This window comes from Eublepharis macularius, chromosome 14, assembly GCF_028583425.1.
Source record: "Eublepharis macularius isolate TG4126 chromosome 14, MPM_Emac_v1.0, whole genome shotgun sequence".
Classification (NCBI taxonomy): domain Eukaryota; kingdom Metazoa; phylum Chordata; class Lepidosauria; order Squamata; family Eublepharidae; genus Eublepharis; species Eublepharis macularius.
In genome coordinates, this window is record NC_072803.1 from 18,598,101 (window position 1) to 18,625,861 (window position 27,761).

At 42.3% G+C, this 27,761-nt stretch overlaps 1 protein-coding gene across 1 annotated transcript; it reads left to right on the forward strand.

The window, feature by feature from the left end:
* EI24 (EI24 autophagy associated transmembrane protein) lies at positions 1-26,863 on the forward strand. Its single transcript, XM_054998138.1, has 11 exons — positions 1-144; positions 10,790-10,937; positions 13,212-13,357; positions 14,026-14,086; positions 15,815-15,881; positions 17,099-17,223; positions 18,798-18,917; positions 19,934-20,045; positions 21,752-21,863; positions 23,645-23,719; positions 24,562-26,863. The coding sequence occupies exons 2-11, from the start codon at positions 10,896-10,898 to the stop codon at positions 24,722-24,724; spliced, it is 1,023 nt and encodes a 340-aa protein (XP_054854113.1). The 5' UTR covers positions 1-144; positions 10,790-10,895; the 3' UTR covers positions 24,725-26,863.
* The last annotated feature ends 898 nt before the right edge of the window (positions 26,864-27,761 follow it).

The window sequence follows — 27,761 nt, forward strand, 5'->3', positions numbered from 1 at the left end:
TGTACCAAGATGTCCCGGGCCTCGGATGGGGGAGCTGTTTGTATAGGATAGATTTGGGAGAAAAGAGGTTTCTATTCGTCTGCACGCCGGAGATTGACAGCTTTGTGTTAACCTGGATGAGGGCTGTTTGGAAAGTCCTAAAAGGTAAGTCTCAAGCTGGAGACAGGGGGGCTGCAGAAAGAAAGAGAGGAGGTTGACACCGTGTCTGTTGCTGGGTGGGGAAAACGACTGGGTGTTGTGTTGGAAGATCACGACAAACATGAAAGATAAGAGAAAGATTGGACGCGTTAACGGAGTTGTGTTTGGAGAATCAGAGCACCTTTTGTATATGCGTGGTGGAATATGAAGGGTTTGTGTGGGCTGATGTTTATGCTTCTTCTCTGGAGTGCAGAAATAACGCTGCCCTTGTGGGTAAATGGCACAGCTTTTTAAAATGTAACAAGGGCTATGTCTTTATAGGCATTTAGACATGTAGTGTCAAATAGGAAAAGCATGTCACCCCCAAACAAAATAATTTTGACTTGTTTTTCAAGATCATAGTAACAACAATACAGCTAGATATTGTTATCGCTTTTTCCCTGATGGAATCTCATGACGTGTGGGACAGACACTCCACCTGTCCAATGTATTGGGGAAACATTCAGCTAGGCGAACTATTGAGCCTATGGCTTATGTATAATATCACTGAAAAAGAGATTCAAGAAATTAAAGTGTCAGCTCTGGTTTAGCACAGAGAAGTTTGCACATCCTTTCTTTCTGTGATTAAATAAGAGGTTGAAACTTTTGCTCAGAGGCAAGTAGCAACCATGTAAACTTAGTTGTGTATAATTAAAGCTAGGGCTTAATTACAGACACAAAATGAAACAAAGTTGTTTTGCCTCAAACGTATTGTCATCACTAGGTTTTTGAAACTGCAGGCAATGTAGCTGAATGTCTGCATTTTCCCTCTTTCCCTTTCTTCTATAATATGTTATCACTACATACGACCAATGACCCTTCTAGTCCATCATTCTGTTTCTCACAGTGACCAACCTTATTCTTCTGGCAAGTCTGTAAACAGGGCATGAAGGCAAGGGCCTTTCCCTTATTGCTGCCCTCCAGCAACTGCTTCTGAACATTTAGCTATTGTAGCTGATAGTCACCGATAGATCTATCCTCTATGAATGCTCAAAAAATCATAACATTCCAAGACCAGAAGGAATTTGAAAATAATGAAGCCTACTGTAATATATTGATGCAGGATTTCCCAGCTGCATTGTCTCTACTGATATGCAGTTACCACAGAATGGCACCCTAGAGTGCAATTTTTAAGATTTTATGTTACACTCATTGCTACTACCTAAGTTTCCTCCAGAAGTTATTTATTTGGGGAATATATATGCTACCTCTCCACTGTCCTGCTTGAGTTTGGAGGTATCTTGTTAGCAACAACTGTTCTTTAAAAAACACACTCACCAACAACTTGTTCTCATTATGTTCAGAGGGGATTAGTCTTTAACAATTGTACATAGGTAGCTATGTTGCAGAAAAAGCAGAAATCTAGTGATACCGTAAAGACAAACATTTGTTGTGGAATAAACAAACTTTCCTTGACTACAGCCCACAATACAATATCCAAAATTAATGCAAAACAGTAGTCAAATAGTGAATGCCTTCTTGGCTGTGGAGGAAGGATGGGGTGATGTCTCCTTCCTTATCATCCCAGGGTCTATGGACAAGCTAGCAGTTCACTGATTGGCCACTTGTAGTATAATTAGATAATGATCTCAAGATGCTTCCTGTTTACAAGATAGCCATAACCTGTTAAAAGGTTATGTTGCAATTCTAGGATGTTTGTGATCTGCTATGAAGTTGTGTCCTAGTTAAGTCTCCCAAGAACGGTTGGGATACTGAGCTGCTAATCTTAATCTGTTATATGTTACTCTAATGAGGTAGGGTTTTCCCCCATACCTTGTTACAATATTTTTAAAAGGCTGTTGTATTTGAGAACCTCCTTTTTCTTTCCCTAAACCTATCCAGTTATTCTGTTGATAGCACAGGGACGCAAAACTGAAAATTTCCTGTCTTTCCATACCTTATGAACATGTAGGTAGGACTGTGCAGCCCCCTCCTCCATTTATTAAAGATGTTCTGTTTTTCTGGAAGTGTGGAGATGTCCCATTTACAGAGTACATAGGTAAAATCATGCTACACAGTTTATTATTCCTTGACACAAAGAACAACCCTGAGCAGGTCTATTTGGAAATAACTCCTATGTTATTCCATGGGATTTACCTTCAAAAAAAGTGTCTTTAGGATTGTAGGTTCAATCCTAAGAAAACTAAACTAGAAGTAAGCCCTATGGAATAATGTGGGAGTTATTTCCAAGTAGATCTGTTTAGGATTGCTCCTACATAAACAACCTTTTTGTCAGGCAGGGTGACTTAAATAGTAAAAAGATGGAATTGGATGTTTATGGAAGAAAATGAAATGTTAATACTTTTTTTATGGTGGATGTGACAGTACATCTGAGCCTTGAGAAAGCCACTGCCAGTCTGACTAGACAACACTTACCTTGATGGACCAATGGTCAGTTCAGTATAAGGCAGTTTCATGTGTGTGTTCTCAGTAATTGTAATGAAAGATTTTCATGTACATGACTGACATATCATTTGCTATCACTTATGTAAGGCTTGTGGATGAATGTGCCATTATTATTTGCCCAAAGTCTGCCGTTTGACCTGAATAAATTAATATTAGCATTATTATCCAAACAGAAACTCGATTTGACTGATTTTAGTATTGGCCATTCCTCCTCTTCTTTTTTTCCTGTAGAGATAGATCATGTTGGGTTAGGGTTGCCAGCTACAACTTGGGAAATTCCTGGAGATCTGGGGGGTGAAACCTGGAGAAACCTGGAGAAAGTGGGGTTTGGGGCGGGAAAGGACTTTGGCATGGCATAATTCCATAGAGTCCACACCCCAAAGTAGCCATTTTCTCCAGGTGAACTGATCTCTGTGGCCTGGAGACCAGTTGTAATTCCAGGAGATCTCCAGCCACTACCTGGAGGCTGGCATCCCTATGTTGGGTAGCTGTGTTAGTCTGTCTGTAGCAGTAGAAAAGAGCAAGAGTCCAGTGGCACCTATAAGACTAACAACATTTGTGGTGCGTTATGAGCTTTCCTGAGCCACAGCTCACTTCTTCAAAGGTGTTACTTACTGGACTCCTGCTCTTTTTTCCCTGTAGCAGGAATAGCAGGAATAAAATGTTAAGACCTTTTAAAAATATTCTGGAAGGAATAATCTGGAATAATTCTGACTGATTTTAATATTAGCCTTTTTTTAATGTTTTTCTGTAATAGGAACAGAATTTAAGTGTAATTAAAATTCTGAAAGGATTAATCTGGAATAATTCTGATATTTGATTTGACGGATTTTAGTGTTGGCCTTTATTCTTCCTTTTTTTCTCTAAAAGGAATGAAACTTAAGTGTGTTTATTTAAAATTCTGAAAGGAATATTTCTGAAAGGAATAAGTTCCTGATGTTTTACTGTGCCTCAGGTAAATGCACCCGTCTCCATAGTAACACTGCATCACCCCCTCCTCCCGCTTCTTTCGGAGCGGGGGGGGGCGCAAAAAAGGCCACCTCTTTCTGATTCCTTATTGCGCTTGCTCTGTTCCTTCGAAGTCGCGCGGAAGGGCGCATGCGTCCTCCTCGTAGTAACCCCGCCCCCGTCCTCGGTGGCTGTCTTGCTCCATGCATACCTGAGGGAGGCAGAGTGGTAGGGCGCGCGTGCGCAGTGGCTGTCTGGTCGGCGTTGCCTCCTCCTGTCGCTGCCTTTGCCTCAGAGGCTGTGGTTCAGCTCGCTCAGTTTCCTGGTGGCCGGAATGGCCCGCCGTCCTTCCAGTCTTTCACTGTCCGAGTCAGCTTCACCGCCACCACGGATTCCGAGGGCCCCGGGCCGGCAAGTATCAAAGCCCATGAGGGAGGAGAGGCATTCATCTCCTTTCCTCCAAGGGGTTGCCAACTCTGCTTGGGAAATTCCTGGAGATTTGGGGGTGGAGACTGCAGAAGGCGGGGTTTGGAGAGGGACCTCAATGTGGGTATAACACCATACAGTTCACCCTCCAAATCAGCCATTTTCTTCTGGGGAACTGGCCTGGAGATCAGTTGTAATTCCAGGAGATCTCCAGCCACGACCAGGAGGCTGGCAACCCTATAATTCCCACCCACCCCCTCTCTATTGCAAGCTTCTTTTTGCCCCTCAGTTCTTTTGTCCCTCCTTGCTTCATCCTCCTTATTCCCCCTCCTGTTCTTTCCCTTATTCATTAATGCATTTATTTATAGTCCACCTTTCTCACTGAAACTCAAGGTGGATTACACAGTCCATATAAGTATTTGCTCTGGAGCCCCCCCCCCCCATATAAATTAGACAGAACATAGAATGTCATTATATTAGAGAGAGACAATATGGGATAAATTCTATTTTAATCACTGTTGCTCCTGAGAATATGAAGCTGCCCCACAGCCACATAATATACAATATTTATATTATATTACAGTTGATGGGCAGTCTGTTCAGGATAGACAGAAGGGTCTCATTCAGCAGGATTGTGGCTATGGTGTTGCTTCTCATGAACATGTGAAGCTGCCATATATGTAGCAGCATAATATATTAATATCCTCTGTCATTGTAAGGCAGCTTCCTATGTTGAGATTATAGCCATATAGCATTTATATTACAGGCGGTGATTTCCCTAAAGAATGTCTGCAGTTGCTGTAATAGTATCACAGCATATTGATATTACAGGCACTGTTGCTCCTAATGAACAAGGGAAGATACCTTATACTGAGCCATGCCATTGATCTGTCTAGCTTAGTATTACTGAATGGCAGGGGCTGTCTAGGGTCTCAGGCAGAGAAATGCCTTTCTTAAAACCTTCCACCTGAGGTCTTTTTAAAACTGGAGGTGCCACAGGTTCAATTTGAAATTTTCTGCATGAACCACATGTGCTTGCTACTGTGCTCCAGCCCTTTCCAGAGATAATGTCTCTTTTGATGAGATGTGAATCTTTCCATGTTCATGTCTTTGATTCTTTTCTGCCTTGAAGAATCCTCCCCTGTGTATCCAGTCAAATCCATCACTTTTCCTTGCTTTACTATGTGTAAACCTGTTGTTATCCTGCTTTTCAAACAAAAGTTGTATCCCAAAGCAGCTTGTGTCCATTAAAATGCAGCCCACAATGCAGTTCGTAGGTGCTGTGTATTAATAAATATAAGACACATGCTTTCAAAATAAAAAATTGTGATATGTTGGGGAAGGGGAGTGGAAGGCAAAGGCAGAGGAAGTTTGGTTTGATGAAGCCAGAATCTAGAGGTCTTGGTTCAAGGTCTTGGTGTTCTCCATTGCTAAGTCTCACTTAAGCCATGAAGTTTGCTCAGTCTCTTTACTACATTGGCTATAATACCGACCTACCTTATGTGATATTGTAAAGCTTGTTGAGATAAATGCTAAGTATTAGTAGTTATTTACTTTATTTGCAGCCTCCATTTCTTGCTGAGACCAAAAGTGGATTACAGCATAAGACATCCAATGAAAAACATAATTGGACAAGGGTTACAGATTAAGGGAGCTGCTGTAGCATAGTGGTTAAGTGGTTGGGTTGTGAATCAGCACTCTGCTAATTCGAATCCCACTACTTCTGTGAGCTGAGCAGGTGGCTTTGGGTCAGCCACTACTCTCAGCCCCAGTTCCTCAGTTGTATTGTGGGGATAATAATAATACTGATTTTATTCACTACTCTGTCTAGAAGAAAAGTATATAATCACCCTCATCATCATTATTATTATTAATTAGTAGATTATGTGAACCCAACTGACTAGGCAAGGTGGAATTACAAAGGTAGAACAATGCAGTAAAAGCAATATGATACCAATATGATACATTTCAGTGAACTTCAGTTCTGTCCCATTACAATGGTGCCCTCCCAGACTGTTTCTATTCTACTACAGTTCTAATGTCTTTATTAAAATGTCTTCTTGAACATTTCTGTATTTATTATTATGTTGAAGTGAGGTTAATGTTTAGAAGCATTCATCATTTGTTTATGCTGTGGACATAATTTTCACCAGAACATGCATAAACTTGCAAGGAACAACATTAATTTTTTTGTAACAGGAATAATGAGATCAGCATAACCATCTGTTCTCAAGTGGGAGGAAAGGGATGAGTCAGTGAGTTTTGTCTATACTACCATCTCTAAGGTATTCTTAGGTAACATTTCATAGTTGGAAGCTGGACAGTCACATACAGTGCAATCCTATGGAGAGTTACTCCAGTTTAAGCCCATTGAAGTCAATGGGCTTAGACTGTAGTAACTCTTCATAGGATTGCACTGTTAGTCTGAAGAGCATAGGTGATGCCTGTAAGTGCGGACTTATGGGAACCCATAGTTCTTGTTCTTTGTCATGTACCTCTTAAAGCTCGTTGCAGTGATAAGTCAGAAGCATTATCCTCTGCTGAAATATGAACAAAAGTTTGATAATATAATAATAATAGCATTCAATTTATATACTGCCCTTCAGGACAACTTAATGCTCACTCAGAGTGGTTTACAAACAGAGCCCGTTGTGCAAATAAATACAATGGGCTCTAGAAAGCTGGGGGTGGTGGTTAGGAAGGGCTGGCAGGTGGGGGGCAAGGGGGGTCTGGGGCGAGGTGAGAAACAGGAGGGGTCTGGGGAGAGATGGCAGGTAGGGAGGCAATGGAGGTTTGGGGAGGGTGGAGAGGCAGAAGGGGTCTGGGGAGGATTGGCAGGTAGAGGGGCAAGGGGGGTCTTGGAAGGGCTGAGATGCAGAAGGGGTCTGGGGAGGAATAACAGGTAGGGAGGCAATGGGGGTTTGGGAAGGGTGGAGAGGCAGGAGGGGTCTGGGGAGGAATGGCAGGTAGGGAGGGAGTTTGTGGGTTTGGAGTGGAGGTTTGAGGGTTTGGAGCGGAGAGCAGAGCGCCACGGCTCCAGGGGCCCTGCAGGGCGGTGGCGCGCTGCTCACGCCCCTTCGCCCCTGGTCCGTGCAGAGCGGAGCGCCTGGCTCCGGCAGGGCTGACGCGGCAGCGAGCGCTTCGCCCTCGCCCTGTTGCCCTGTCCCTGCCGAAAGCGGCGCAGCTCAGCTCCGGTGCCGTCAGAGGGCGGGGGGGTCAGAGGCCGGCGGGCGGCTGGAGCTCCTCCCCCGCCACGGCTCCCCTGGGCCTTGCTGGTGCACTACCCTTCCCGCACTGCCACCTGCCTCCAACTGGGCTTCGAAGCCCACGGCAGCAGGCTGGGCCTACTCGCCCGGCCCTCCGCCGCTTGCAGCACCCTCCGGAAGCGGATTTCCACGGCACCCTTTTATGCTGGTGCACCCCGCGCAGGCGCACCAGCATAAATGTGCATCATCGGGAAGACGCTAAGGGAATTATATAGTAGGATTATCCCCACAACAACAAACACCCTGTGAGGTGGGTGGGGCTGAGAGAGCTCCTAGAAGCTGTGACTGACCCAAGGTCACCCAGCTGGCTTCAAATGGAGGAGTGGGGAATCAAACCCTGCTCTCCAGATTAGAGTCCTGTGCTGTTAACCACTACACCAAACTGGTTCTAGGTGAAAGGTGTTTAAGTTTGCAATTAGTTGTTAAGGCTTGCAAGACCCAGGCAGTCTGAATTACTTAGTGAACGTATCAAACTGCCTTATATGGAATCAGGCCTTTGGTCTATCACGGTCAGTACTGGCTACTCAAACTGGCAGGGTCTCTCCAGGGTCTCAGGTAGAGGTCCTTCAATCACCTACTGCCTTGTCTTTTTAATTGAAGATGGCAGGGATTGAACCTGGGACCTCCACATGCAAAACAGATGCTTTCCCACTGAGCCCTGGCCCCTCCCTATTCATGGCCCATGCATGAAATTAATGGAATGGAGTAAGTGCAGGACAGTACAACTGCACATATACTGCATATATACTGCTAGTTGTTACTACTTTGAAACTGATTTAACATTCATACCTTACTTCAGAGAGTCTTATAAATATTGTGGAAATAATAGAACTTTGATAACCTTTGCTCCCTCATAGAAGTATGACTCTCATGGGCTTCTTCACTGGGAGCTGTCAGTTAGCTGAATATTGAACTGATTTAAATGTATAGTAGAATAGCCATGTCAGAGGGGTGTCAATAAACCAGCATCTAATGGTTCTCTTACTGCACAATTAGTGGCCTAACTGGTTCAAATGAATGCTGAGTACATGAAACAAAGGGGGAAAATATCCCACTATGGAAACAAACATGGAATGTGCGCTATCCTGATATTAGTAGAAAGTGATTTTGTGTTTAAGCTTACTAATAACCTTTGCCTACTACTGAAAATGAAAGATAGTACTCAGATATTTATTAATAATGCACAACAGTGTAAGGTTATGAATACTATGCTTTTTAAAATTCAAGATGGGCCAGAAGTCTATTTTTCCTTTCAGTCTGAGACTTCATTCTTTCACTTTCTCTTTGCCAAATTGTCAAAGGAAACCGTTTATTTGCCAGGGGTTGTATTAGTTACGCTATGAATAAAGGTGTGACTCACATGAATGTTGACCCACTTCCTGTCTGTTACATTTTATCTTGCCCTTCCTCCAGGGAGGTTTGAGTGCCAAACATGTTTCTCTCTTTTTCATTTTTATGCTTAACTGCATTCTTGCTAGGTAGGTTAGGGTGGGAGCGAGGAACTGATCAAAGGTCATCTGGTGATCTTCACACCATATCTGAATGTGTGTCTCCTCCTCTTGAACAATTGTGTCAATAACATTGCACTCACAGAAGAGTCTTTGAGTAAGTCCCCAATTAACAGTGTCTTCTTGGTTCATCCCCGTTTCCCCTTGAAGCCCCTCTGTCTAGAACTCCCTCTCCAAAATGTTGCTTACCTTTCATTCAGATCTGTCCTTGGTATCTACTTTCTCTGTGCAGTTTAGGCCTTAAACATTTTGTTCCCATCCCCAACCGAAGCCTAAACATGAGTAACTGCATTTGCTGACATTCACTTTTTATTTCTGTCGCTTTTCTTTCCCCTTCCTCTGTGATCTTTGCAGTTTAGATTGTAAGTTTCTCCAGAGACATTGCAGGTGCTTATTTTATTTTGCAAAGTGCCATATACAAAGATGATAATAATTTCAGAGATGTAGTTGTAAAAACAAGTGGCAGTTTTGGGGCAACAAGATATTATTAGTGTCAGAATAGGATCTATGAAACCCAGGTTCAGTTCCCCACTCTGCCATAGAAGATTGCTAGGTGACCTTGGGCCTGACATACACACTCAGCCTAAACAACCTTACAGGTTTGTTGTGAAGATAAAATGGAGTAGAGTGCTGAAAGCTGCTTTGAGTCTCCACTGGGGAAAAAAGCTGGATACAAATTAACTAAATAAAATCTGACTGAGTGGATTCTGCTCTATGAAAGCTCGTATTGGAATTGTGGTGGGGACTTTTACAGTACAATCCTAAGCAGAGATACTCTCTTCTAAATCCACGGTAGTCAGTGGGCTTAGGAAGGCGTAACACTGCTTAGGATTGCCCTATGGGACAGGAATGATGCTGTCTACATAATGGTAGCTACAACAGCCATATTCTAACTGGACTCTTGCATTGTCTTCAAAGATGATAGCCACCCATGCCTTAGCTGTGCTGTGAGATACTTTCTACTCATACTTTTATGTCTGGTTGAATAAATCACAGGCACGTGCCATCCTCTTGAGAAGTTTTTCCCCTTGGTCATCCCCACTTCTTCATATCATTAGTTCATCATCTGTTTTGCCACTTTCATGTGATGGCTGCGATTGGAGTTGGACTGAGATGTTTCACAACAAAGGTGCATGAAAGACAGAATTTCAGAGCTTGTGTTCGAGCCTTCAGCTTGTGCTTCCCCCTTCCACAAATTCTGCATTCAGGTGAAATGATGCAAGATGAATAACTCGCATGTAGCTGCCTCATGAAGTTTTAGTTGAGAATGCAAATTTAAAAAGAATCTTCAGATAGATTTTTAGAAGACTCAAGCAGAAAGAAAATGCAAAGATTAGAGTTTAGAGGGCAAGAATGTTTGAGGCTAGTTTGGTATATCTGTCAGGGAGAGAGATCTGCGGGAATATTAAAGCCACACTTGAAATCCTCTGCATCAGTTGAGTGGTCCCAAAGTATTGCCAATATACTTTCAAGTCTTCCCCCTGGCTTCTTTCCCAACCCGTCCCAAACCCCACAACAACATGAAAGCTTGATATTAGGATGTATTCATGCCCAGCTAGTTGTGTTGCTTTGACACTTGGAATCTTTCTTTACATCATTCATACTCTGCTTTTCTTCCCAGTGGGACCCAAAGTGGCTTACAACATTCTCCCCTTTCCCATTTTATCTTCATAACAGCCCTGTGGAATAGGTTAGGCTGAGAGTATGTGACTGGCCCAAGATCACCCAGCAAGCTTCCATGGCAGAGTGGGGATTCAAACCTGAGTCTCCTACATCCTAGTCCAGCACACTACCTATCCACTGTACCGTGGTGGCTGTTAACCTTGAGTATGTTGCATTTTATTTAGGTGCATTTTGTATGAAGGTTAAAAATTATCTCAGAACTTCATGCAAAGGGAAGACATGCTATTACGGGTTTGCTTTTAGAGACAGGCATCAACTTTATGCGCTGTATTTGGAAATAAATCAGATTAAGCCATCCTGTTATAATTCACATGTGTGAATTGTTTTTACTGATTCCATAATGTTAACCTGTATTTTTCTCCCTTCTTCTCTCAGACTCCACCAAATTCCCATCTCTTCACCATGAGAGAGGATTGGGTACACTTCTTCCCTTCACCCTGTAGTTGATAGTTTTGGATTTGGAAGTGATGCTGGAGTAGAGATGGCAGATAGTGTCAAGATCTTCCTTAATGATCTCATTAGGGTAAGTCTTTTCCTCACCCCTCTCTATAACAAATTAGATGGCAATAAATATTTGTGGGCTGAAATTAGAGTTTCAAGTCTTTCAGTTGTTACAGCTTTGGTTATAGGATCAGTGGATGAGGGTACTTGAAAGCTTTGTAATACCAGTGACTGATTGCCTCAGTTAGGCAATTCTTTCATGCATTTTGATTGGGGGCAAGTGGCATAAAGCAAAATCCTTCCCAATGCATATGTCCCTGGAGTTCCATTCTGAGAAATTGTATGTGGGTTTATACTCAGTTCTTCCATTTGTGTATGCACATTCCTTAAGCCTCTCCTCCCCTTATCCCTGCTATGCAGTTTCACAAAATGAAAATATTTCTTCTCTACCCACCATCTACCCAAAATACAAGAGTGGGTATCATCTTGCGAGCTTGAACTCTTTATGTGGAATGCCTCATTTTCCTGTTTATTCTTCCTCTACTCTTAACCCCATGAATGGGAATTCCATCTACCTTGTTGCTCAATCAAGGGGTAATGCCGCTGCTCAATCAAAATTGGAACGTCTTAATGGTGCTTTAAAGTAATAGATGAATCAGTTGGTCATGGACCCCCTCTGTTGCATCTGTTTTAACCCTATATTGAATCTCTCCTCCTATCTCCTTTTACTTTGGCTACTTTGTCTCCGTGAGACAGTAATAATATGCGTATGTACTTGGGAACAGGTGCCACAGAATTAAGTAGGTTTTATTTCTGAGTAAGCATGTCCAGGCTGTTAGATTGCAAATCTATTTTGGATTCTCTGCTCTATATTTTGAACAACACTAGGCATGCTGCTGTCAGAAGTAATAAATGATAGTATTTTTGTCAATGTGCCTCTTCCTTTGCCTTATAAAAAGGTCTATGTATGTTACTGGTCCACCTGTCCACATACAGACTGTTCTATGAAACAAGTGCCCAAACAAGTAAAGCTTCCTTGCCTGACTTCTTGGGTTCTTACTTATCAGAGCTGACAGTCTTCAAAATGTTAAATAAACTATTGCATTCTTGTGGGCCATGTGCTACTGATGCCTAGCAAGAACCCCACCTATGGATTAAACTTCAGTTTTGTCCTCTTTCATCACATAGAAGAAATGGAAAGGAAATTAATCTTTGGCTCCAGAAGAGGTGTTAGATTACATCAGAGTTGGAAGGAATTAACATCTTGCCAAAAGAAGAGAGACTAGATGCTTTTCTAATGCTCATTTTGTGCTTGGAACAACTAATGCTTTTATTCTGGATCAGTGGGCTGCTCAAAGGCCATGTTGCACATGTATTGATCTCTGCCTAAAATGGAAAGGGCAAGTGCCCCCATTTGGCCAGGAAGGCCCTGGCAGTTACCCAACTGCCTGTTAGAGAATACAGAGCCAAGTGCTCCAAATTCTGTTCAGATATTCAGGAGCTGCAGTTCGGTCAGTGGTATACTGGATTGGATCTTTTAGACTCCCTACTCCTAGATGATACCTGAAACTGTATATAGGACTTAATAACTCAATATTTCTGAAACTATTGAAGCATTAGAAAAAACCTGGGGGGGGGGGGTTTCTCCAGGATAAAATAGAAATTTGGGGGAAGATTGCAATTTATACAATACTTAACTTTCCTATCAAACTTAAACTTCTTTTATTGATTTAACATTGTAAAATGCATAATTTATAACTTAGCATATAAAATAGTACTATTTGGCATATTTATGGACTTTAAAAGCATAAACATCTTATTTTTCTGTAAGAAAAATTGCAAATATACCCATTACATGAGAAAGGATTAGAGACTGCTCCAACCTATGCTACCCTGACACATGTATTCTTAATTTTTGCCATCTGAGAGAGAGGAAACAAAGTAGAGAATGTAGAAAAATAATTCCATAGTATATAAAGGAAGTGTATTGTTTGGATAGAAAGTCTATCAGAGTCACACATAGGTAGAACTGCCACCAAGTTTGGATATTAAGCTAAACTTTATAACATTGCTCAAGTAAGATGTCTGGTTCTTGTTGTAAAATGTAGCTTTTGGTGCAGAATTTTGTTTTTCTTTGTAGAGAACATATTATTGAGATTCCATATTGGTTCAAATCCTTTTTAGGCGTGACCTAGCGAACTAGCACCACTGTCATTTAATCACATTATATCTCTTTAGGTTAGTTCCTGCTGTACTTATTTTGTCTAAAAAGTTATGGAAATGTCTCTTCACTTTTTTATTTCACAATTCCATGTGGCATGTTGAATTTGGACCTGGTGCTTCTTTGTGTGTACAGGGAATTAAGGATTCCATATGGGGGATCTGCACAATCTCCAAGCTGGATGCTCGAATCCAGCAGAAAAGGGAAGAGCAACGAAAAAGAAGAGCAAGCAGCGTCCTTGCTCAACGAAGAGCGCAGAGTGAGGAGAGGAAGCAGGAGAAGTGAGTACAGGAATGAGGGAAGTTTGAGGAGTTGGCGGTTCTGTTCTGTAAACATGTATCTTATTTACGAACATGAGTTATTTCCCAGCCAGAGCGGGAGTAGAGATTTTTATCCCAACATTTGGGATAAATGGATGTTGGAATTGTGTATCCAGTATGGTATAGTGGTTTAGAATGTTGGACTAGGATCTAGGAGACCTGGGTTTAATCCGTACTGTGCCATGGGAGCTGGTTTGGTGACTATAGGCCAGTCACACACTCATAGCCGAACTTTATAACATTGCTCAAGTAAGATGTCTGGTTCTTGTTGTAAAATGTAGCTTTTGGTACAGATAAAAGGGAGGAGAATGATATATGCTGCTTTGAGTCCCTATTGGGGATAAAGGTGAAGTATAAATGAAATATCTTGGGGATCCCCCCCCCCATGAATATATTTTAGGTTGATCATGTATTATTTTGTATTTTGACATTTAGTCAAGTGGTCCTTGTGGTCTCCCAGCTAATGGACTGACCAGGGAGAACACCCATTTCTTTCAGGTAGCGATGCAGCACTTGACATAAGAATTTTAAGACACTCCTATGGTTCTTTTTTTTGTTTGAGTGAGAATGGGTTTTTCATTCATTCTGGTACTGTGTAGGCTCACCCATTTTCCTTTATTGCTCTCCAGTGAACCCCGGATTGTAAGCCGAATATTTCAGTGTTGTGCATGGAATGGAGGTGTATTTTGGGTAAGTTTGTGCAGCTTTTTGAGAAAAAGATCTGGGTGTCATTTGAAACAACTGAAATGCTTCAGTGCTTAAATGCAGTTTGCTTGTACTGCTTGTTTAGTTAACGTTGCAAACTGAAAATGAAACTAGTGTCTTAAATCTCCTTGTCTTGCCTAAAGAAGTAGTCATTAAAATATATAATTGAACTCAAGAGTCCAATTATGCACCAATCAGATATTCTTTCTTTTATATTTTGGTTCCATTCAGACCCTGACTTGGAAATGAAATCAAACTAAGTCTTTTGTACTGCTTAGCAGCTAGCAGTCTTTGCCCCAGTAACCAGTTGACCCACCCATATAATGCACTTGAACCTAGACTTCAGCGATTTGCAATTGTCTTATTAGAACATCAGCAATTAATATTTCTGTTCTCCTCAGTCTAGAAGCAGTTTTCAGCAGGGTGCCACTGAACTCAATAGAGCTTTTGCTCTGTATTCTCACTTGTTGTGGTTGGCATAATTGATGTTTCTCTCTTGATAATTCATTGAGTAATTTCATTTCCCATTTAAAATCTGTCCTGGCTGGTGAGAAAATTGTGTGGAAGTGCTGAAAGGAGACTGTTCAATTATGTATTTTGGCTGTATGTAGAGGAACATTTTCAGTACTCTTGCTTCTAGTGCTCTCTGTTGAATATTTGAATACAAAACACATGAGGTCTGTATAAAATATTTAAATGAACACTTGCAGTTCTTTACAACTATTGGTGAGCAGCACAGAGGGCTCAGGATATGCAACACGAAACTTTGCACATCCAGTTCAGACATCTTGGCTTTTATTTAAAAAGTGCAAAGTAGGTTTTCTAGCCCTGACGGTTGGGTACTCATAACAGATCTTTAAACTGTGTGGATAATGTAATCTGAACGTAGCAGCAAAGGTGCCCAGAAGTCAAGGGACAGAGAGTTAATCCAGTTTTGCAGGCTGTTCCTTCCCATGTCTGTCCCTCCAGTTATGCTGTTCCATTAGGTATCCATCCTTCTGCCCCTTCCAATACTTCAGCCCCATAAATATTGCAGAAATGACTTGGGCGTGTGTGCTCTCGCAGCACAAAGAGACTGAGTATAGGCTTTGGATTTCCCAGAGATGTTAGCATTTTGAAGAGTGAAGGAAAAGGCCTCTTTGAAGTTGAAACGCTGTGTGTCTAATATTAGGTATGTTTTGAAATAGGCTACTGAAATGGCTTTTGGACTGGTATTGCAAAGTTAGTATTTCTGTAAGTAAGATGGGCTAGGGACACTAAATAGAGACTGGAGAACTCTTCTAAGGTTATGAAATTGGTCTGAAGGTCTGTTTTCACAAAAGCCCAGTTGTTGGACATGATTCAGGGTCAGTTTGCATATGGTTGTAGCGCTCCAGTGTTGTTTGCTGTTTGTCCTACCCTCTCCTCCCCACCCCAAATGTTATCTCCTTATTCCTGCAGCTGAACAAGCGACGGAGTACTTTCTAGTCCTTTTTTGGTAAAGTGCATGGCAATACCATCTCTCTGTGCATTGCTGGAAATTGTATTCTCCTTCATGCATTTCAGTGTGGCAAGCAAACATGTCTGGAGGAAGCTGTGGAACAGGGCAGCTTCAAGCAAACATGCAAATCTATCCCTGTATCTCAGGACTATGGACAAATAAACGAGTTCACAAAGTTATGCTCCTTTTAATAAAGTCTACGTAGTGACTTCCTTCTTCACTTCTTCCTTTAGCTTAGTCTCCTTTTGTTCTACCGGGTCTTTATACCTGTCCTTCAGTCAGCAACAGCACACATCATTGGTAAGTGCAAACTTGTGATTTTAAATGTTTAAATGCGACTGTCTTTGTAAATCAGCTAATTCCTTCTGTCATGTTAGCTAGTCCATGTGTATGTGGAATGATAATTAGTAGCATACTCAAGGGAGTTTGGGGCTTCTGTTTCTCAAACATTACCCCTTGACATTACAACCCTCTTTGGAAAATGAGGGAAGGTTCAAAAAAAGGTTTTCTAGTATGGTGAGAAGGACAGCCATTCAAAGGGAAAAGGTGTGTCTAAAACAGTTCTTCATATCCTAGCCCAGATCTTTTACATTCTTGGTTCATCCATCTCAGAATCTGAAAGTCTGTTTCTTTGTGCCAAAGGATGCTGTTAGTATTGTGTCTGCATTGTACTGAAGCTTGTGTGGCTTCATGTATATGTCACGGGAGGGAAAATTTCAAAACTGATAACATGGATGTATAATTTTTCCTCTGCGCTATTCATTAATGGAACTACTGTTTGCTTCTGGCTGCATTGAACTCTATAGAATCCATGTATAAATTCTTCTCAGCATTGCGGTTGATTTCCTCTATTTTTACAGTCTCTCAAAAAACCTGAGGAAAATCTCATCATTTTTGCAGAGTGCTCTGAATTCCTGAGAGCCGAAACCTGCCGCTTTGGTAGTGTTTGGTCAGAGCATTACTTCAGCCCTAGGTGAGACATCTTTTCACCTGTGCTCTACCAGGAGGCATTTTCATGGCAAAATGCTTTCTCCTTTTGGAAAATAAACCTATGACACCACCTGACCAATCCTATGCAAATTTACTTGAAAATAAGTCCTAGTTAGTATCTTGGGACATATTTTCTGGTGAGTGTACAGCTGCAATTTAGGGGACCCACTAAAGATGGAACAGGAAGCACCTTCTCTGATCTTTGTAATTCCCGTGTCTTTGAACTATGCCACAAATAAACATACTGCTAGGAAGGTAGAATACATATTCTCATAGGGTTAGACAAAACAGAAGTATGTCTGCTAGGGTTTCTTTGGAATCAAGTAAATGAGCTGGGTGATGCATGGCTCTTTAATGAAGGGAAGATATAAATGCATCCCTGTCTGCTTCAACAGTTTGTACAGATGCCATAATATAACATTTGCAGGAGGTAATCAGCTGCAAAGAGAAGGGAAGGCAGGCATCTTTTAATGTCAAGATGCATCTGTTTGCGTATTGCTAATGGATGCTTTGTCTCTGTTTGGAAGGTGACCCTTCATTACATGGTGATGTCTGGTCTTGGTTGGAGTTTATCCTCACCTCCATCTTCAGTGCTCTTTGGGTCCTTCCTCTCTTTGTGCTCAGTAAAGTTGTCAATGCCATTTGGTTTCAGGTAGGTGATCTCACACTGAGAAAGTTTATACACATCAGCCAGTTCTTGTGTGATTTCTTCCCCACCCCCAGCTGTGCAGCGAGCATGAAATGTGTCCTGTCCCAATGTGACACCTTCTTTTAAAAATCCTGAAAAAAGTACTTCACTAAATAGGTACCTGCTTTACTGTAGTGTCTCTTAGCATTGCTTGCAGGGTGGCTCTTGTTCTGCTGTCTCCATCTACCATGGGGCTCTTTTTTATTAAATACATGTCTGTTTATATGGGATCTTCCCTAACAGACTGCTTTTCAGTTTTGTTCTTATCCTTACTTGAACACTGCCCTAAACTTTACTGTCTTTTGTTGCTGTTTTTGCTCTTTTCACATGTGCCCTCTGCCCCCATGGAAGAAGCAAGTTTTGCACAGCACTGAAAATTCAGCATTTTGCAAAAAAAAAATGCAGTATGGCCGTGCTATGTGTGGCAGTGCTGAGCAGTACCCAAGGTAGTCTTGGAGTTCTGAGTTCTTGGTAGATGAGGTGAAGGTTCAGATGCCAGTCCCTCCTTTTCTCCTCCAAGAACATGCCAGACTCACCAATCCGTTTGATATCAGATGTTTATTCAGGGCTTTGTACAGTCAATGCAAAGAAGTGGTTGACAGCACCCCTCCTGCAGCTTGTCCTGAAAATCCTCACCTTCCTACATCAGCTACCCCAAAGAGCCTCTTGTTGCTACTTTTAAAGCCTATATCCAGCAGTAACCAGGCCTACCTGCTGCTACTACAACCTTTCTCACCTGCTGATCTCTGCTGGCCCTGCTGTAGCCCAGGGTTGTTAGCCAAAACTGCTCCACCTGAGGCACGCTTTGCCCATCTGAGGCCAGCTTCTCAATGCTGTCTGGTCATCCTTTTCCTTCTACCAGCAATTCCTGACTTCTTGCAAGCTGCAGTTCTCTTGGTCTTAGGTGGGTACAAGGATGAGAGGAAACAATAATATTAGGAATAAAAAAAACAGTACTGAGATTTGTGATGGGAGTGTGCTTCTGTAGACGTAGTCTGATTGGGAGATGATGTCAGCAACATAAATCTTTGTATGTAGGGAGGCTATAATCACACTTTTGCAGAAACTGCATACAAATCCAACAATAAGTGACCTGCAGTCTCTAAGAGGCGTTGGTGTTTCTTGTGGGCAGGGAGGCAAGTTAAAGTTGAGGCACCTGGCTTTTTTGTCTCTCTAAATCATATGTTCCTAGCACTTAACATTGTAGATCTGAACTTGAAAATATATTAATGAAATATGTGAACAGCATCTTCAGAATATTACAGTTCATGGGTTATTTTTCCTGATATTGACTGTACTAATCTCACACTGTATACTCCACCTTGAGTCTCAGTGAGAAAGGCGGACTATAAATGATATCAATAAATAAAAATAAAGATGTGCTTGTGCATTTACTAGGAAGAGCTGCATACTTGCCAGTGTCTAGAATGGAAGCATTTGGCTTTACATCTGTCTTTCCATTTTCCTATGATGCTTTCCTGAAAGAAAAAGAGCTTTTTAAATATTTGTTTTGCTAAAAGTGTTTGCTTGTATTTCAGGACATTGCTGATCTGGCGTTTGAGGTGTCGGGGAGGAAGCCTCAGCCATTCCCCAGTGTCAGTAAAATAATTGCTGACATGTTGTTTAACCTCTTGCTGCAAGCTCTTTTCCTTATCCAGGTAAGAGCAGACAAGGCCAGGACCAGGGAACAGGCACTCACAGTCAGATGGGACTAGAAAGTCCTCTAGGTCTTCCTCCTTCCTGGGAGGGCTTGCCTCCATGTCACCTTCAGATATCTACCCATCACATTCCAACCAGGAGTGTCCCAGTCAGAGAAAATATGACCAGATGACTCCAAGAGTGAGTCAAGCCTCCCTCTTTCCTCTTGCCCCGCCAGGTTGCTAGCTCATACATCCTAGCTGATGGTTCTTCTCCAACCCAAAATATAACAGTCTGTCAGTGCCCATGGATGTTTGCAAAGCCTGCCCAAGGGAGAGTTACAGTCACGTCCCTAGGAGCACCATCAGACTAAGTTGATTGCTCATGTGTTTAGTGTATGCCATAGATTGGGGTCTCCAGACTTTTTGAAACAGTGGACACCTTTGGAATTCTGACACGGTGGCTTCACAACCCCAACATGGCTGCTGCAGGAAGTGGAAGCAAACACATGGTGGAAGCGGAAGCCCAAGTGCAGGGAAGATGGTAATTTAAAAAATACACTAGGAAAGTGGAGTGGGAGAAATTTTTTTAAAAAACCCACTGTGGTGACAGCTGCCTTGGAAATAATGTCATTTTAATCTACATAGCCAATTGGACCTTCAGTGGCCAATCAGAAGCCTTACTGGGCAAGAGACCCACCTATCCCCTCCTTCCTTCTAAAAACACTTGGTGGGCATCAAGAAAACTGTCAGTGGGCACCATGGCACATACAGGCACTATGTTGGAGACTCCTGCCATAGGTGATTGCCTCAGGAGGCAAGGATGATGACTAGAAACTTAGTGTGATTCAACTTTTAGTATCCCCTAAATAACAGGTGATGGGAGTGGGTGGGTGGGAATAAAGGCTTTTTCTGCTATTTTGCTTCTTGGTTTGGTAGTGATAGCTAATAGATTGTGCTTCTGCTGTGGTATGAAAAAACCTTTTTGCAGAGGATAAAAATGGAAACCTCAACTCCATTTTTCTCCTCCTTCTCAGGGGATGATTGTAAGCCTGTTTCCCATTGATATAATTGGCCAGCTGGTCAGCCTGCTTCACATGTCGCTGCTCTACTCACTGTACTGTTTTGAGTACCGCTGGTTTAACAAAGGTAAGCAGTTCTCTTCCACTGCTGGTCCAATGACTCTTGCATGGTGTGATAAAACCAGATGGAGTTTTGTTTTAAAATGTCCAAAAAGATCATGAGGAGATGCAGAATAGCTCATGATACCTGCCACGATTTCTGCTTTCCTGAGATTGAGTTCCTGTGCTGCAGCAGTAGGTGAATCACGTGAAAAGGTTTCACATTCCCAGAGAGATTGAGGTGCTGCTGTGGGAGCTTTCCACATGATCCGCGGCTCCTTTGTGGTTTGTGATTATTGATTTGATTTGTTTTGTGGTCCGCTCCCCCTACAAGTGGGCTCAGAGCGGGTAAACAACATAATAAAATACATACATTATATTTGGCCCAATGTAATACATTCCCATCTGCAGTACTTGAAGGCCGTTATAAGAAGGTCCCAATGGCTGAGCGAGTTTGTCCATGCAAGGCAGGGAAAGTAGAAACAATTGAGCATATTATGCTTGCCTGTAAGTTCTACCACGAAATACATATAAAACATATCCAACCTGTATTGAAGAAGCTTTCAAGCCTCCCTGACACAGAGCTAACTAATAAGCTCCTGTTAGGTGCCAGATTTTTAGCCACGGCTTGTAGAATCTGCAGGGAATGTGCAAAGGAGTAACATCTGCTTTTATTTTTAATCCTGAAAGCCCACGCTTTTGTATTTATATTGCCAAGTTTTTATATAATGATTTTTACAAAGTGGTGTATTTTGTGTATGATACTCACTTATGTTTTTATAAGTCTGTACTGGTTATTAACTGTAAATAAATAATCTGATCTGATCAATCTGTTGGGTTGGATCCCATTTAAAAGAGACAGTTATGCAAGGGGGCAATGGCACCCCTTCAACTTCCTCCTCATGTTGCTGTTGGAGGCCCCCCATTCCCCCAGGAGCAGCATTTCAGGGGCATTTGGGGCTGCTTCTGGTGGAGAAAGCTGGGGGAGATACACTTCTGCATGCGGAATATAGACAGGATCTGACCCATTGATGTCCTTGGCCTTCTGAAGTAGTATGTTAAAAAGTAGGACTGACTTGTAGCCTTCAATTGGCAGCTAAGTTATTTATAATGAATTATTTGTAGGGGGGAGAATACATTCTAACAAAGATGGTGTTATTGCTGAAAAAAGTTTTGGGATACTAGGTCATGTTGAAATTATATTGTAATGTATTGGAAAACATTTAGGGAAGAGAGAATGCATTCACCGATTATTTGAATCTTTGGTGAAAATATAAGGACTGCATAGCCTCTGTAGATCATGAAAATATTCTATTAATAATGGGTTTAATCCCGCAACTGCTCTCTGCTAAGTGAGGAGCCTTGCTCTTTCAGAGTAAGATTCTTCACTTAGTGGAGGCGAGTTGGTGGATCCAACGCAGTGAAAACAACTAGTGAAGTTCAAGCAAAGTGTGTTGGAAAGTTTCTTTGGTGGAGAAAATGTGACTCCAAACAACATGAATTGAGTTTTGGGAATTTATATATCTCTGGCAGCATCTGAGCCTACAGGACCCTGCAGCACACAGTTTGCCCCTGCTTTTGCATTATCACTCCAGCCTGGATTTGTAGGCTATAGATGGCCCCCGAGAAGCTCCTGCCTCTCTGAAGCTTGGATGTTGCAACACATTCTCAGAAAATGAGATTGAACATCTCTACTTGTTTATTTCTTTGAACTTTGGCTTTTTTTCTTGTCAGGTATTGAAATGCATCAACGATTATCCAACATTGAAAGGAACTGGCCCTATTACTTTGGATTTGGTTTACCACTGGCTTTTCTCACTGCAATGCAGTCATCTTACATTATCAGGTGACTGGGAGCATTTTTCTCTTTTAAAAAACGTTAGAACAGCAGGCAAATGTAAACTCCTTGAATAACTGGAAGGAAACTGGGCAGGGCAGAACTAGGAGAGGCAAGTGTAGTGGGATTGGTAAGAAAATGCTGAAAATCTCTTTGGAAACAATGGCAGACATACTATATTTTCCTCCATCCTGCACCAGGAAAATACTCTTTTCTATGATGCTAGGCTCTATTGGTGATGAATAGATCAAACCTAAGGCAGGATGTGAAAGAGTCAAAGAGGTTTTGCTATGGAAAGGTATTCAGGATGAGCCCCAGAGTCTTTAACAGGAGACCAATGATTCCCCAATGTGGTGCCAGCCAACATGTTTCCTTACACCTACTTGCTGCTTGACTCTTGGGAGTAAAATACAAATAGTCTTGAATGGAATAGGGGAAAAGCTGGGAGATTTTGGTCATTTCCTATTAACTAGCTCATCCAGGACGAGTGCATCTTTGCTGTGCCCCTTGGTTTTGTCATGGACACAAACCCCACAAATCCCACATGACATGTGATTGGCCTTTCTCTCATGGCAGCCATTTTGTGATGGGAACCCTGGCCTGTTCCTTGGACCTAGTTTATGCTGCCAACATTCAGGGATTCATGTACTGAATATTTATTAGTGCAGTGGACTACATGGTGAAGAGTGCATCGACTAGAGAAGAGCTTCCCAGGGACAGCAAAATACCGTGATGAACATTGAGAAAGTCCCAATGGTAGAATGTCTGGGGGAGGGGCCAAGGGGAGAGAATCCATATTCTGCACACTGATGTCATTGCTTTACTCTTTTGGTAATCACCATAGGCACTAGCCATGTACACAGATTACAGTGAATCAGGGTTTTTTTTCTGGGAAAAGAGGTGGTGGAACTCAGTGGGTTGCCCGTGGCAAAAATGGTCATGTGGCTGGTGGCCCCGCCCCCTGATCTCCAGACAGAGGGGAGTTTAGATTGCCCTCTGCGCCACTGGGGCAATCTAAACTCCCCTCTGTCTGGAGATCAGGGGGCGGGGCCACCAGCCATGTGACCATTTTCAAGAGGTTCCGGAACTCCGTTCCACTGCGTTCCTGCTGAAAAAAAGCCCTGCAGTGAATGCACATACGATCTGTGTACAGGACTTGTGTGTGGACTTGGAGTAACTCCCATGTTACATTCAATGTATGTACAGCTGAATGTTTTGTTGAAACCCCCTATTAATGCAGGTAAGTGAACACACATTGGCTCACGCATGTACAGCCAGAATGTTCCTGCATTCACTGTAACTTGTAAAAAGGGATACAGTGGAACCTGCTTATTTATGATCCCAGTGTTAGTGTTAGTGTTATCCCCCACCCCTCTCCCCAACAGTTTCATCATGGACACAAGTAATGAGTTGCTTGATTAGTGTAAGCAGTTTTAATAATATGCCCACATTGATGTTGGTTAAGTGCTTGGAGGTAGGAGAATGAATGTATTCCGCAGGCGGTTTTGTTGAGTCTTTAGCAAAAGGCAGGAAGAAAAAAAGTGTGTAAAATGCAATAGCTTTTTATTCTGAATCTGCATGAGCAGTTGGCTCACTTCTGCCTGATAACACAATGTATAAATGTACTCGAGCTAAAGTTGTTGAAAAGCTAGCTGTTTGTAGAACTACTGAGGCATACAGACAGCCTCCTAGCACTAATTTTGTTATTATTTTGCTGCTGGAATCTATGTCAATAAAAGCCTTTTCCTAGTATAAGGGTACTCTAACGGATTATACCATTCTCTTTTCAGTGGCTGCCTCTTCTCTATTCTTTTTCCTCTGTTTATTATCAGCGCCAATGAAGCAAAGACTCCAGGAAAAGCATAGTATGTATCTCTGCTCCCCCCCTCATTTATTACTCTGAGGTAGATGGGGAGGGGTCAGTAAGTAGATTATAAAATCTGAACAGGGTGGTTCACCAAGGAGTCAGCTCCCTTCTGGTTATCTTTCTAGCTGATTTTTCCAAATAATGCAGTGAACTAGCTTGCTCTGTGCACTGGATGAGTAAATCAACAATCTGATCTGAAGGGCTGCCAGGGCGTGTTTGCTTTTTGAGCTGGGGAAACTGAGTCATGAGTCAAACTGAGTTAGCTCGTGCGATGTAGTACTAGTTAGTGCTGGATTAGTGGGTTCAGATCCTCACTCTGCCGCAAAGTTTGTTGGATGACCTTTAGCCAGTCCTGGGCTCTCTGTCTCGTCCTCAACTTCACTTAGCCTCACTTGTTGTGAGGCTAAAATGAGGAAGGGAGAACAACGTACCCTACCTGCCCAGACCTCCTTGGAGGAAAAGCAGGATTAAAATGTTCTAGATTGACAAATGACTGGTGGTTGTTTTCTGCTTAGATTAACTGGGGACAGAGCCAGGACTCTCCAGTGAATGCAAATGGAGCTTGTGGAGAAGGTTTTTTTATGTAACTTGAGGGATTGTTGTGGAGGTGGGGAATTAGCCACCAGAAAAACGTTCTCATAAAGAAGGCAACTTCCTGCCAAAAGCTTCTACTGTGATAAGTGTCTAGGCATTGTAGTATGTCTTGCTTTCAGGCTTTCAACAGTTGTGGTCTGGGACAGCTGAGTATAGCAGAATTTGGGCCATGGCTGACAAAACATGTGTCCCTTGGCCAACGGTCTTTGGAACGGGAGCTAATCACTGTCTGTCTTTGTGTTTCAGCCATTTCCAGTTGCGCCTCTTTTCCTTGGTGGTCTTCCTTAGCAACAGACTCTTTCACAAGACGGTCTACCTTCAGTCCACCCTGAGCAGCTCTTCGTCAGCCGACCGACTGCCCTCGCCACACCCATCACCTGCCAGGCAAAAGGCAGCTTTAGTGCACTGAACCCTAACCAAAGTAGGGAGGCAAGGAGAGCACCGTTCCCGGCTGCTGTATGTGTGCTCCTGTGATCCAAGAAAGGGCAGTAACCGTTCTGCCAAGGGGGCTTGTGTGTTTTTTCTCCTCCACACACCTTGATTATCATTGTAAGCCCCAGCTGGGCACAGGCTTTTTTTTTTTGGTCGCACTTAGTAAAAATGTTTGGGGGATGGGGGGAAGGGAGCTGGAGAAGATTCTGGGTTTTTAAACATCTTTGTGATTTTTTTTAAAAAGCCAGGTTCTTTGCTCGTTTTATAGTGCGTAACAGGACTTGAGCCCATACTGTTTTTTGTATACTCTTCTCTCCCCCCAGCCCCTTCTCCCTCAGTGCCATTCCCCCCCCCCTTCCCACACCCCCGGATGAATGGATTTTGTAATGTGTATTTCGTCATAGCTTTGTGATGCTGATGGGGTCTTTACAGTGAACTGTACCGCAAGCGTTGGGTTTCTTGATGATCATAGTTCTTTGTATATTATATAACTCAGGTCAGGATTTTGTAATTGCTGTTGCGCTGAAACAAGGAAAGAAAGCGGATCATGTAACTGTAAGCGCAAGATTGAAAAGTGAATTGGGAGGGACTTCCCCTTCCTCGGCATCCAGCCTCATCAACTGACAAACTTTGGTTGTGTCTCCCCGAAGGAGGACCTGGGCAGGTGTCACTAACATCTTTTTAAAAAAATGCTGGAAGTGACCTGCTTCTGAAGGATGAAACAAATTCCTAACCTTAACAGCAGAATGTATAGATTTTTTTTAAAAAAAAAACATTCTTCATCCTTAGAGCTTTTTGAAAAAGCTTCTTCTGAACTTTCAAAGGGAAGTACAAAAAGTGTACGGGTAAGGTCAGGAAACATGTCACCTCTGTGATTGGGGTTGTAAGGTTTGCAGTATAATTATTGGTCTTGAAACTACTGGATGCTTCTAAAAATTAGTGTATTTATGTATCCTGTTGACAATTGGGGAGAAAACAATGAAGGCTCCAAATGGTATCTGTGGGGGAAAAAATGACAAGTCTTCTACACGGTTTGTGCACAAGGTTGCAAAGGGGTCATTATCTTGCTATGTCCAAGGTACAGTGGATCTGTCTTTATAAGAAAAAAGGATTGTCTGAGTTGTGGTTAGAAAGTCTCCAACTCAGATACTAATTCACATTCTGCCCTGCAATTTTTGCCCAAGCCAAGTTGGAATGATGTTAAGTTGAAAGGCTCCTGTGTGGTTGTAGTTGCAGCTGAAACTAATTACTGGTGAGTTCAGGATAGAGGTGATCTTTGTGTATGTCTGTATGTGTGTACATATGTAACGGTGTATGCACAAAGGGAGAACAATTGATCCTGATTTTAGACAGTGTTCCTCATGCATGTCAGACTTCTGTAGGACTGGAAACAATTTTTTTAAAAAGCCCTTTGGCTTTTTTTGTAGATCTGAGGTCAGTCTACAGATACTTTTTTCTCTAGTATTTTCACACTGAAATATTAAATGAAAATGAAAATAAAAGCAACTTGAAGTGCTTTTGTGACTCAAATCAAGAAACAGATTTTGTTGCTGTGTTAGAGGAAGGGGAGGGAATCCAAGGAGATGAGTTGATATTTCTTCTTGAATAGGCTGCATCCGTATCTGAAAGTGAGATGAGGGGCATCTTTACCTAAAGAACAACAGCCTGTGTCTCCTGATGCTACAGTTGCACACAATAGCTTGGAAATGTGTCTGTCTGCGTTCAGTGGAACAGGGTTCAACAGGCATCCACCAGTTGTGGCTGAGTTTGGTGGTCAGCTTTAATTTAAATCCAATCCCACCACAATATTATCTGTAAAAATAAGATGATTCTTAGACTAATAGTACCTTTTAACTGTATTAATAGAGAACAAGGAATTCTTTAAACTTAATTAAACTTGCTAGTTCAGTGTGTGCTGTCTTCAGTCATATCTAAACTATTGAACAAATGGAATAGTTTTTTCTTTTAAGCTGTGATTAATTTTGTAACTTTGACTGGTTTGCCATTTCAAATTCTTAATACTTTTTGTCAGCAAATTTTTCTACAAGTTCAGATTTTATACAACTTGAATATTTTCTGGCACAGGATATTTTTCATAAAATGTTAAGAAATTTGGGTCAATCTAGAACTTCTTTACATTTTGGAGTTTTCTTCATACCCCCAAAGTATACATACTGGGTAGTTTCAGACAGGGCTTTTTTTCTGGGAAAAGAGGTGGTGGAAGTGGGTTGCCCTCAGAGAAAATGGTCACATGGCTGGTGCCCCCCCCCCCGATCTCCAGACAGAGGGGAGTTTAGATTGCCCCAGTGGCGGAGATGGCAATCTAAACTCCCCTCTGTCTGGAGATCAAGGGGCAGGGCCAATAGCCATGTGACCATTTTCAAGAGGTTCCGGAACTCTGTTCCCCTGCGTTCCCCCTGAAAAAAAGCCCTGGTTTCAGATGGGTAGTCGTGTTGGTCTTCAGTCATGCTGGACAGTGAGAGAAGTTGTTACAGATACGATGTACTGGCTGTTAAAGGGCCAGTATAACACATAAATTTCTGTCCAAAAGAATTTTACTGCAAAAATGAAGAACAAGGCTTGCCAAGAACAAGAATTTTGGTGGCACCATAAAGACACACACAGTCTTGAGGACAAGAGTTCAGAGAACACTCTACTTTTTCAGAAAAGGGTTTGTCAAGATTAAAAGTGGGGAGACGGAACACGTGCTTTGGATGCAGATTCCCAAGTTCAGGTGCGAGTGTCTTCAGATAAATGGATCTCTGGTAGCAGACCTGGTAATGGCCTGCTAGATTGGGTAGACAAAGCAGAGTCCAGTGGACCAGTAGTCTGGCTAAGCGTCGTGTTCAAGGCTGTGGGCCTATGCAGTTACTTGGGGTTGACTTCTGATTTACTTCTGAGTATGCATACGATCACACACTCACAAACCTCCTGGGTCTGCTTTTTAGTGGACATCAGTAGGAAGATAATTTCAGTTTGGGGGAAATAACCCTTACGTGCTGCTGTAGCACAGT

Bases quoted from the DNA above. Each gene is read 5' to 3' on its own strand.
- EI24 (XM_054998138.1), top strand. From the start codon at position 10,896: ATGGCAGATAGTGTCAAGATCTTCCTTAATGATCTCATTAGG. The intron at 14,087-15,814 runs GTAAGTTTGTGC...TTCTTCCTTTAG, and splicing joins GGAATGGAGGTGTATTTTGG to CTTAGTCTCCTTTTGTTCTA. The intron at 15,882-17,098 runs GTAAGTGCAAAC...TCTGTTTGGAAG, and splicing joins AGCAACAGCACACATCATTG to GTGACCCTTCATTACATGGT.